Source organism: Acanthopagrus latus, chromosome 9 (assembly GCF_904848185.1).
Source record: "Acanthopagrus latus isolate v.2019 chromosome 9, fAcaLat1.1, whole genome shotgun sequence".
In the NCBI taxonomy this organism is placed as follows: Eukaryota; Metazoa; Chordata; class Actinopteri; order Spariformes; family Sparidae; genus Acanthopagrus; species Acanthopagrus latus.
Window position 1 is genome coordinate 18,679,395 of NC_051047.1, and position 12,214 is coordinate 18,691,608.

Genomic DNA, 12,214 nt, shown 5'->3' on the forward strand with positions numbered 1-12,214 from the left:
CACCAGCAAAGGGTTTGTGATGTTGTACACAAACATCGCAAACAGCTTACCCTTTCAGTCCCCGCAACCGTGTGACCAATTTAATGGTATCCTCTTTTTATGATTAAAAAAAACAAAGCTAAATGATCCTGTAGCTACTTTCTATTTTGTTTTCCTTAAGGTAGTTGTCCTCACAAATAAGCTCTAATTAAAAATGCTAGAAAGTTGTCATTGTGTGGTTTAACTTCCTTCCTACAACTTGTTTTTGTACACTCAGGGGAGCTGGAACGTCGGCTATCAGGAAGGAGGAGGATTTTTTTCAGGAAGGATGAAATTTTTGGGGTGTGATTGCAGTACAAACTAACAAGTTGTGCAAATGACTGACCCCGAGGCTTATAATGATGTAATATCATTTGGAATAAATAGCAGCAAGTATTTCTTCAAGTGAAAAAAGCTGGTGTGGATACAGAAACTATGACATCAGTCAAGTCACTGTACTTTTTCTTTCACAAAGTCAACAAACAGCAAGTTTTCACAGTAACTTATCATGGTGCACTGCTGTAATTATGATTTTGAAATGCATAACTGAATTCAACCAGACAATACAATGGCATTACAAGGGAACACTGTAATTAAGGTCACACAGTTATCAGCAATGAAATATTGTAGTGTTACAACAAGGTGCACATGCTAACATGCTGAAAGGCTAACAAGAAGCTAACAGGCTAACATCCTAACAGGCTCACGACAGGCTGATAATAGGCGAATGGACCTACGGGTGGTCCAACAAGCTACACATGCTAACAACAGGGTAACAAGCTAAAATGCTAACATACAACAGGCTAACAGGCCTAAAAGTGGCCCAATAAGGTGCACATGCTAATAGGCTGACAGACTAATATGTTGATAAGTAATACTGTTGAGCTGAAAAAAAGTCACAGCACATTGCTATAATATTGCAATGTACTTAACATTTGCATGTTTACGGATATATACAGATGCTAATAAGAGTATCATAATATAATGATATTACACAGTGGAATTGTGCCCACTTACTAATGAAACACAAGCTTTTACAGTGATGTTCATCTCCATTGCTGTAACAATAATTACTGTACACTTCTTTGGATTTACTGCAATTATTAGCCAGTAATATACTGTAAAATTCCAATAATCATTTTAAAGTGTTCAGTCCTGTATAAAATTAACTTCCTGGGCATGTGCACTGGGCTTTAACCATCCCCAGAAGCATTTCATTAAGTGAGTTTTTCCTGCTCTATCACTCAATTCCCACTGCTGACACTTCTTTCACCAGCTGCCTTTATCTGCGAAATGTCAGCGTCCCGTGTACATTTACATACGGCTGTCAAAAAGCGAGGCACACAGGAATACGGCAGCCCATATGACTGCGACAGGCATGTGAGGAAAGGGTGGACAGACGTTCACCATGAAGGAACGGAAGTACAGTCGGAGTCAGATAGGAATCACTGTGTCGCTGTCACATCCAGCCAGAAGCCCTCAGAGGAGCTTGCTGGGAGACGAAAGCGTGATTGAATGCAGCTAGTAGGTGGCGGAGATGCTTTAGCGTCAGCAGCAGATGCACATGCAACCTGAGCATACGTTTTACCAGTGGGTTGTGGTGCAGGTTTGACAATAAATAATATTTAATAGTAGGAGGATATGATTTTGCATGTACATTTTAGATCAACAACACCTTTAGCCACTCATTATATACAATATATCGACAGAGCAGAAGGTAACAGATTTAATCACACCCACTACAGGGCAAAAGAGCAGTTTCTGAAGTCGTCTTTAATTCAGTCTCCTTGCTATATCTCAAGCTTTACAGTGATTTGCACTGAGTGTACCCTACTTCTCGTCTTGTTTTACTGTGCACAAATTTCAGGTTGCCACCAGCTACGTGAGAGTCCGTATATTTTGATCTTGGGCTGTGCAAGAGTTTACTTGTGATATGACCTATTCTCTCTTTCTCTTCCACAGTAACCAAGACGGTGTGTGCCGAGCAATGTGACGGCCGTTGCTTTGGACCCTATGTGAGTGACTGCTGCCATCGTGAGTGCGCAGGTGGCTGCTATGGACCAAAGGACACAGACTGCTTTGTAAGTGGACACACAGAAACCCACACAAACAAACTTGGTTACTTAATTTACATCACAGCAGTGGAAAACACATACATTTCATTGAACTGTTGATCTGGTAACATCATTCAAAACCCAGACCCATTTTCAGGTCTTACTGTAACTTACATTTCCTGTTTTTAAAAAATTTGACACATTTCACTCATGACTTTTCACTTCCTTTGTGTCTGAGTGCTTCTGCAAAATCATTTGTCTCCTCCCAAACTCTAAAATGCCACTTGCATGGCAAATATCATTAAATGACATTTAATTCCCATTTCTTCCTGACATCAGTGCCAATGTTAAACACAGACTTCACCAGCCCCTCCTCCATCCCGGCACTTTGCCGTGTGCTTTATCAGTTTTAAGTCCATCCCTCTGCATGTTAAACATGTTTCTGCACTTGTAATTCAGAGCCCATCTCTTATGGCGCTTCTCTGTCTGACTTTGGACAGGCAAGTTCTTGCTCATTATTTTTTTTGCTCTTCTTGACTTCATATTTTATCATACTCAAGAATGGATGAATCAGAAAGTCATTTTGAACTGCTCTCTAAATGAGAGCGCGAAGCCTTGATTGTATCAAATGTAGCAATTGCTTTTTAAGACAAAAGACATTTTTTTCCAAGACATTAAAATAAATATTATTTTCCTATAAGAACTACTCATGTTTTGATGTAGTAAACCTACAATGTATAGTTGTAGTGTGTTATGTTATATAGTACTAATGTTAAAGCTCTCCCCCTGTCTGCCATGCTCTTTCCCTGTCTATGTTCCTCTCTGACTGACACTTCTTCTTGGTATAAGAATCAGGAATTAATAAATCAGGAGCCATTTTGAACTTTACTCCAGTCGAGAGAGCAAAAGTCTCCACTGGCTCCTATCAAATGTATCAAGAGGTTTCATACATATCTCAGTTTTGGGAGCACTGTTTGGCCTGTTTTAGGGACAAATGGCAGCTAGATTGTAAATATGTAGTGTTTTACCACAGAATTCAGCATTGTACCCATTCACATACACATATATACACTGGCAGCAGATGTCAAGGACACTTGTTGACATGTAGACTGTAGCTGGCCACCGACCCTCTGATTGGCGGACGGCTGCTCTACTTCCTGACCCACACTTGTTCCACCACTGTGTGTGCTCTGCTTGTGTGTGTCTGCAGGCCTGCACCAACTTCAATGACAGTGGGGCATGCGTGACCCAGTGCCCCCAGCCTTTTGTCTACAACCCCACCACCTTCCAACTGGAACACAACCCCAGGGCTAAGTACACCTACGGAGCCTTCTGCGTCAAGAAGTGTCCACGTAAGTCTTACCACCTGGACACACACACACACACACACACACACACACACACACACACACACACACACACACACACACACACACACACACACACACAAACATGCACCGTCCCTACGACTGTATTTGCGATAGACTTACACTGATGACTCATATTCCCTAAACATCTCGTTAATGTGTACAGCATGTCGTTCACTGTGTGAACCAGCTTTGGTTTTACACCTTGGAAATGAGGACATTTTGCAAAATGAGGACACTGATGCTGGTTTGTGGGTAGAATTAAACCAGATTAAGTTCAGGATAAGTGCTAGGTTTAGACATTTAGTCGTGATGGTTAAGGTTAGAGTAAAGGGCTTGCTAATGCATTATGCTGAGACGTATTCTCAAAAGTTTGGATGTTTCTTCTTATTTTAACTTCAACGTGTTCCTCACCATTACTGTTGCCTTGCATGAAAGTGATGTATCCCATGTGTGTATGCAGAATTTCTGGGTCAGTGGGTGTTCATTGGAAAGTAAACGGGAGGAAAGGGAAGTGATTGTTTCCTTTTCATGAATGGAGGAAGATTTTCTTCAGTTCGGGTATGCAGACCTTTCTGCATACTAAACACATAAGTCACAAAGAAAAACACTGGACAGATATGGAACACCAGGTACTTTTTAAGTACAGCTCAGGGATTCACCATGAGTCACTAAGCTGCACCTCAAAAGTGGACAATGAAATCAGTGTAGATTTAGCAACACTAACATTGCAGGGCCATTTGAGGATGTCAGAAGTTTTTGCTTTTCACCTGCTCTCAAGCCTCATTAAATCATGGCACCAGACATGGGCCACGTCACTGGTGGGGCAGCCCTGCTCCACATGTGGCGGATGTGTGGAATGACACACCAGACTTTTCAATATGGATCATAACGTACAGAGGAGGAATTGTAGAAGAAGCTGCCTCCATTATAGATACCAGCACCATGCTACTGAATAATTCTACCTTCAGCAAAGTTTTTCTGTGGTTTCCCAGTAACATCTGTGTGGTGCTTTTGGATAGCGCCTTTGAACTGTTTCCTGCATGGGTCTGTAGATCGTAAAAAGAGAAATCCTATGCTGTGCCAAGTCTTCATTCATTCTGTAACACACGTCTCACGGTTGTACTGTTGGTCGAGGCCTCAGCCCAAACACTCATTGATCTTGATGAGCTGTCCACCTTGAAACAACCTCTGACCCGAGGCTGGGGAACCTGATACACACAAAGCCAGTACAGGTGATAAAGAAACAGAGGGCTTTGGTCTGCATCACCAAGATACCTACTATTATTTATTCATAAATTTGCTCTGTGACCACTACCCAGCTTACCACTAACCACTCACCATGCACACAGCTAATTATGGATGCGCCACACTGTTCCCAACATCAGAAAAAGGTCAGCCAGCAGGGAAGGGAAGTGGGACTTGTGCTTGTAGGCAAGATTTTTTTATTCTTTTTTTTACATAAGATGCTGTATAATGTAACCACTTGAATGTTAGTGTGATGAGTAATAAGTAATTCCTTTGTTGCAGCTTCAAAAAAAAGCGTGGCCATGGTTGTGTGAATATTTCAGTCGTTTCAGACTAAAGACAAGGTGTAGTCTGTGTTTTCACTTGGTTTTTTTGTACTTGTCTACTGTATATACAGGAGAGCATTGTTGAGACAAAGTGAATGAAAGTGACTTTCAGACAACTTTTTATGATTGCCTACGCCAAGTGTCATATATTGTATGTTCCTGTGTGACAAACGGCATCCACCTGTACTTGACATTTACTACTGCTCTTTTTCCAGATAACTTTGTGGTGGACCACAGCTCCTGTGTGAGAGCGTGCCCCAGTAACAAGATGGAGGTGGAGGACAACCGCATTAAGATGTGCATTCCTTGTACGGACATCTGCCCGAAAGGTAAACCACAAACAGAACCATGTTACATACCAAGTTCACATTCGTTTCACCATTTGTAAAATACTAAAGCAGGTAATTACTGATAATCTAGTCCTGTTAATACAAAAATAACAAAATGGGGATGCCAAGAGGATGCTATGTGTAGCACTTGAAGAACAACCACATTTATTCTGAGACATGTATGTAATCATTTGGCTTGAAATTAGCTGGAATGGTTTATTCAAAACAAAATGAAAGTAAAACCGAGATAAAATGGGCGGCTGAAGCTCAGCGGGTAGAGCAGGTTGACTAGTGATCGGAAGGTCACTGGTTCAAATCCCAGCTCCGGGCAGGGCTGAGCTGCATGTCGAAGTGTCCTTGAGCGAGACACTGAACCCCACATTGCTCACTAGTGAGGGCCCTGCGATGAGCTGGCGACTTATCCAGGGATTCCCTGCCCTCGCCCTGAGACAAGGCTGGGATTGGCTCCAGCAGCAACACCCCGCAACCCCATGGAAAGGGATAAGTGGTTCGGACAATGACATGACATGACCGAGATAAAATTGTAACAATTTCTGAAAGGTTTTGCACCTTGGCAGTCAAGTGGGTTTGAGAGCATCTTGTATTTTCAGAAACACAAAAAAAATAATAAGCTAATGACGTGAACCAGAGACGAGCAGCTGTGTCATTAATGTTCACATCTGATTTAGACTAAAAATAGAAAAAAACATTAAGTTTCAGATAGTTTTAAACTGGCTAGTTTAAATTCACCATGTGCATGTTGTCACCTAACCGTGTGTTCCAGCGTGTGATGGCATTGGCACGGCCAGCCTACAGTCAGCTCAGACGGTGGACTCCAGCAACATCGACAAGTTTGTCAACTGCACCAAAATCAACGGCAACCTGGTGTTCCTCATTACTGGGATCAAAGGGTGAGAGCTGACCAGAATGATAAAGAAGTGGAAGCATTGGAAGAGTGCAACTGTGATCATGTTTGGATTATTTCCAGTCTAAAGAGGGAAGGTTTTAATGGAGGAAGTCCTGGATTGACAATATTAAAATGAAATATGCTAATGCATCTGAAAAAAAACGAAAACTACATTTGAATAATTTTTCATATATATTTGAATTTATGAAATGTATTTTACGATATTTACATTAATGCTATAAGCAATACTCCTTTCTCTCTCAACTCCAGCATTAACTCCTTTGGGTCCGAATACATTGCAAATATTGATAGTCGGATGTGTTTTTTTCACACATCCCACTTTTAATGTAAATTGCGTGAGATAAGAGTGTCACCTAAATGCTGGAATAAAAAGTGTAAGCATGGTGTTAATTGTTTGAATGAATATAAATGATATTACCAGCGTCTGAGGTGGCAAGTGGGAAGTGAGTATGCTGTAAGTACCTTGAGAATGAGAAGAACTGCTAGTGTATGTACGTATTCATAAATTACTCAGAGGAGTGTAAGAGGAATTTGCTGTGGGGACAGTGTGGTGGGTAAGAATGTAGAGGGTGACTGTGGAAGACATGTACAGTATGTACTGTATTATGTATGGATGGCTTTACAGCAAGTCGTCATTCACAAGCTGGAAACATGAAAATAAACACATACTATACAAAAATGCATGCTTTATTGATTTGATCTGAAATTCTAAATTCTATAGCAAGGTTACCAACCTGGTCTCATCAATATGCATACGGTAAATTCGCACTCTTAAATTGTATTCAATTTTGCAAGAGGTTATATAACGATGCTTCCCATTAGCTTCTGTGGAAAAGCAGATCTATAGTCAAGTGAGCCTGTTTTTATGTAGACAGTTTTTTTTTTCTATTTTTTTTTATTTTCAAATACATCTACAGAGCTTGTAGAAAGGTGAGGAATGAAAGTATATATTTTCGTTTAAGGACTCTTACAAAAGAATTTGTAAGAATAATTGATTTCTGATTTTATTCCCCAACTCGTCAAAAACTGACACCCTGGGATGGCGGTCGACCAGACCTACACAATCCCAAATGTCTTGTTGAGTTGGGAAACCCAGAGCATCATTATTTGATGAATTGAGACACAAAAATCAACTTTACTCACGAATACGACTTTTAAATACATTATTGCAAATCAATCATTTTAAAAAAATTCTCAAGACCAAAATTATTGTTTTGTTCATCTCTGTGTCAGAATACTGTTGCTTGACATTACATGACCTAACAGTTTCCAGGCATTGTATGTGGACGCACCTGGATTTCAAAGAACTTAATGGGAGGGATTGTTGAAGTTCCTTGCATGCAGAATTGGGTTTGGGGGAATATACTGCATGCAACTTGAAAGTCTGAATTCATGCTGTGATTAAGAAGTTTTTTGTTTGTCTTTTCTAATCTCTCATTAACATTTTCAGGGATGTCTACCACAACATTGAAGCGCTGGACCCAGAAAAACTCAATGTATTCCGCACCGTTCGGGAGATCACAGGTGAGTAACATGACTTGCACAGCATGCAACTCTGCACATGCATATGAATTAATAACCAAACAAAGAAAATATATTAAATTTACTTTTACTTGTATACCATAGCTACACATAGCGTTCATATGTGTGATGCTTCTGTGCGTATGTCTGTGTATATTCCACCGCCCCCTCGAGACTGCCCACACCAAGGACAGACATTGCAGCATAAGATGAATATCAGATGAGTCTTTCAATCTCTTCTGTCTCTCTGCTGCTTCTCCCTCGGGGAGTCCCTAGCCTTGAGTCCCACAGCCCCAGCTCTCCCTTCACGCACCATGAAGAAAAGATCCAGAACATGTGGTGCGCATCGTTAATCCTCCAGCTCCCCTATGCCACCGCCACTTCTGAGCCGCATGTACACTGTCATCTCTTCCAGCATAGACATTTGACAATGGCATCGCAAAAAAAACAAAACAAAACAAAAAAAAAACCTTGGTATCTCCAATGTGACACTCCCTTATGAAATGAGAAAATATCACTGTTGAAATATTGTTAGTGACATTTTTGACTTATGAAGGGGGTTTACGAAAGAAGATTTATGGAAATCCCACTACCAGTGAAAATCCACATTTACTTACTGTGTTTATGTCTGATGTAGCAGGATAACGTGTTTTTCTGTTTTGGTTATTAAAAAAAAAACATCTTGGGAGCTTAAATAGTGGTTGAGGAGTTATGAATGGTGGTTAGGTTGAAATGTTGAATGATACAGGGCTATTGAGTTTGATATCAGATTAAGCTTGATGGAATTAAAGGGGACTGTTTGTCCTGGGCAGAGGTATGTGTGCTACTGCGTGCCATTCTAGTTTTATATCAGATTTAATATGCGTCAAAAGAGGCAAACAAGTGATTTACAAGTAATGTTATGGGAAATAAAAGAACAAAGTAGAATAATGATTTCAAGTGTATATTTTTGTTGTTGTTGTTTACTGTTTTACTGTGAAAGTTAACACGGTTTCCATCATGACCTTTTGCACGATCTAAGTATGATTCAGAGCACACAGCTCTGTCATTTAAAGCACTTGGTTTGTTGTAGTTCAAAACACACTGCGGAAGTCAAATTAAAACTTATGTATCGGGCTTTAATAATGTGCTTAGTACCTTCCTCTGCTGGAAGATAGCAACCGACCACAGAAGTCAATTACAGCTAATTTGCCGACCTCTGTAAAGGTCAGCCCACAAACTGCATGCACTTAATTCGTCTTCCCAACGAATTGCGATCCGTTCGTTCGAAACGGGATTGATCCTTTTACAAAGAGTAAAACTTAGAGGAGGTAAAACAGAGGCGTGAAGCGAGAGAAATATCTAATCAGATGTAACATTTAACAATCTACAAAACAGACCAACACATCTCTATCATCTTGTAACAAACCAACGAACACACCTCGGGATGGTGTGTGAAATGTAAGAAATGATTAGTAAGCAGTCTCAGTCAGTAACTGCATAATTAGCTGCTGTCTTAGTAAATGATGCATTCATTTTTCAGTCTGCATTTCAAGAACATTGCCTAGTGCATTTGTTCCTGAATGCACCAAGCTTTTTTGACATAGGAAGAATGACCCAAAGTGTATTAATGTAAATTTACCAAAGGGGAAAAACATAACCTTGACTTGCAATGTTTTTTTTTTGTTTTTTGTTTTTTCTGTGCAATTGTTTGTTTCTCTTTTGTTTTGTGATGGCAGTTTGAGAGCAGGTGATCGGGACAAACCATCGGCCGGACAAAAAAAATGTAGGCTGTAGTCAGAGATGCGTGTCAGCTCGGCTTGTCATTTCTCTGAGCTGTCAAGAGAACGTGACTTCGACCAGAGGCAGCCAACCTGCCTCCGCGACCCCAAGGTCAAAAGTAGCATTGCTCCAGCTTTCAAATGAGCTGTGTAGGAGGACAGCTCTCATCCTACACACCAGCACACCCATCTTTGCTCTCTCTCACTCCCTCTCACTCTCTCTCCAATTCATTTCCTTCCATCTGTCTTCACCTCTTTGTTTCATTTATTTATCCCAGCCACTCTCGCTTTCCTTTTACACCATCTTCAAAGAGGTATCAGGTTCCATCTAAAAGAGTGGGTGGTTCATGCAATTTAGCCCAAGTGGGTGGTTTTTTTTTTTTTCTTTTTTTTCTCAGTGTTGTGACCCGGAATGTAATCACCACAACTTAAGCACTCTTAACCCTTGCCTATGAGCTCCTGGCCTTCTTCTCTAAGTGGCTCGATGCTGTAATTTGCTTTGTGGATTGGTGTGCCACTGATGTTGCTCTCAGCAGAACATGGGGCCCCGTTAGCTGATCTCTTCACATTGCTTTTTCTGCACAAAAACCACTCAGAGACGGGGGTGAGAGTAAGGCGAAGACCCCGAAAGATTAAGATGAAGCTAAATGCATCATTTTTTTTCTATCACAACTATTAACAGCACAAACATGAAATCCCCCCTTGGATTATAATAGTGTTAGGATTATATGCACATAATATGTGACTCTCTGCAATAATTTTTAAAAAAAATTTTTTTGTAGGTAGGCTGTTATTCTATGTACACATTGCTAACAAATCCCATAAAAAGGCCAAAATCAACAAAGGTGTACAGACCAAAAGGATGGGGGAAAAGGGAAAGGAAGTGGAAAATAAAAAAATGACTCACATGAATATCATTAAGAAAAATAAAACAGGAAACAATAAAACAAAAAAACCCAAACAATAGCCTGGGTGCATCAGTTATCTTTCACAACCAATAGTTCCTGCTGATGATGTGAAGTATTCGTTTGACCTGCATTACTTGGCATACTTGAAACATCATTATGGCTGAGCTGATGGTCGCGTTGTCTCTCGGGCTCATTATTATACGAAGACATTGCAGAAGGGAAGAAGTGGTTTGCTCCGCCCCTCCCAGGCACCACGATGGCTCCCAATCCTCCAACTGCCGACACTATTTGCAAGTTTCAAGTTTGAATCTGACCAGACACCATCCGAGCGGTTCCAACACAGCTGAGCACACCGAACAGATTTGTTCCTGAACTCGTCCGAGTCTCCCCAAACCTTTCAGACGTTCAAACATTTGGGCCACTGTGTCCCTGCCTTAAGAAATCAAACTGGAGACCGTGAGTCAAATCCCCACATCCCGTGTCCAGCTGGAGAACAATCTGAGAATCTGAAAAGAATGGATCTGCACCTACCTTGTAAAAGCACACAGTATGTGTGTGCCGTGATCCAGTATTACATTATTGCAGCAGCAGGCAGGAGCTTGTTACCTTGATTAGGAGGCACCCCCATCCCCCCAAAAGAGCACTACGGTGGAGTCGTGAGGGGCCTCAGCACTGCAGTTTGGTCATTAAGACAATTAGTGCCAGCGAGCACAATGCTAACGATTCTATAGCGCTGCTGCTTCGTGGCTGAGAGGCCCTCAGCACCTGAACTGCACATCGCGAAGTAAGGGAGAGAGACAAAATGAGCAAGACGGAAAAATGCTAAAAATGGCATATTCGAGCCAAGATCTCACATAATTATCCCATAATACTTCAGAACAGAATTCCTGTTTCTAATCTATCATGATGGCATCTGTTAACCCACCCAAATTTTACCTTCTGTGTAATAATATTGAATTTATTTAGTTTTTTCATCCACCTGTTTGGCTCTGGCGTGAGAGGAATATCTCTCGCGGATGTGTAAATCGAATTCAGCTCGTGTTCATCTGCATAAGCCCTGGTGTGTGATTCCTCACTATTACCTACCTTCTTTTTCCTTTTTTTTTTTTTCTTTTTTTTCTCATTTCCTCATCAAACACTCTTAATAAGCGTTCGCCCAGGCCTCCTCTGCTGCCGCCCAGCTGGGATTGACACAACAAACAAAATGATGTCCACGAACTGATAAAGGTGCTGTTGGAGGTTATTGCTCTCTCGTCAACAAGCCACGAGCTGCCTTATTCTCCTCGACTCTGCTTCCCTCCCTCCACCACTGCCTATCTCCCCCCCCCCCCCCGCCCCCCCCCCCCCCCCCCCCCACCACCCCCTTACACCCCGTTCCTGGATAAACAGAGTTATGCATCCTGCGGGGGAGAAAACACACAGTTTAATATAATTGAGTCAGATACTGTTCGTTGATTGGAGAATGCGCCACGCTGCCCGCCACACCGTCCACCACCGCCGCCACACCCGTCTCATCTTTCTTTGTCAGAAACAGCAGCTCGTGTTATTCTTTTATCAGATTATTTCGAGACATTTTTGTCTATCGTCATACCTGGAGTAACCTTATTTCCACCTTTCCGTTGCTCCTGTGGCCTCATCCAGCTGTTTTGTTTGTCCTCTGGTGTCCCCCCCCCCAACTTTCCCAGCCGTTTTCTCTACTAAATATTTCACATTTTTTAATCCATTATTGAAAGTCCTAAACGAGCCACAGCCGTC

At 41.4% G+C, this 12,214-nt stretch overlaps 1 protein-coding gene across 1 annotated transcript in view; it reads left to right on the forward strand.

Annotated features, from left to right (window-relative positions):
• LOC119025841 (receptor tyrosine-protein kinase erbB-4-like) overlaps positions 1 to 12,214 on the forward strand; it is a 338,953-nt gene that overhangs the window by 227,641 nt on the left and 99,098 nt on the right. Inside the window, exons 9-13 of the mRNA XM_037109810.1 lie at positions 1,981 to 2,099; positions 3,283 to 3,424; positions 5,229 to 5,342; positions 6,127 to 6,253; positions 7,721 to 7,794. Coding sequence (XP_036965705.1) covers positions 1,981 to 2,099; positions 3,283 to 3,424; positions 5,229 to 5,342; positions 6,127 to 6,253; positions 7,721 to 7,794 — 576 coding nt within the window. The remainder of the gene's footprint in view (positions 1 to 1,980; positions 2,100 to 3,282; positions 3,425 to 5,228; positions 5,343 to 6,126; positions 6,254 to 7,720; positions 7,795 to 12,214) is intronic.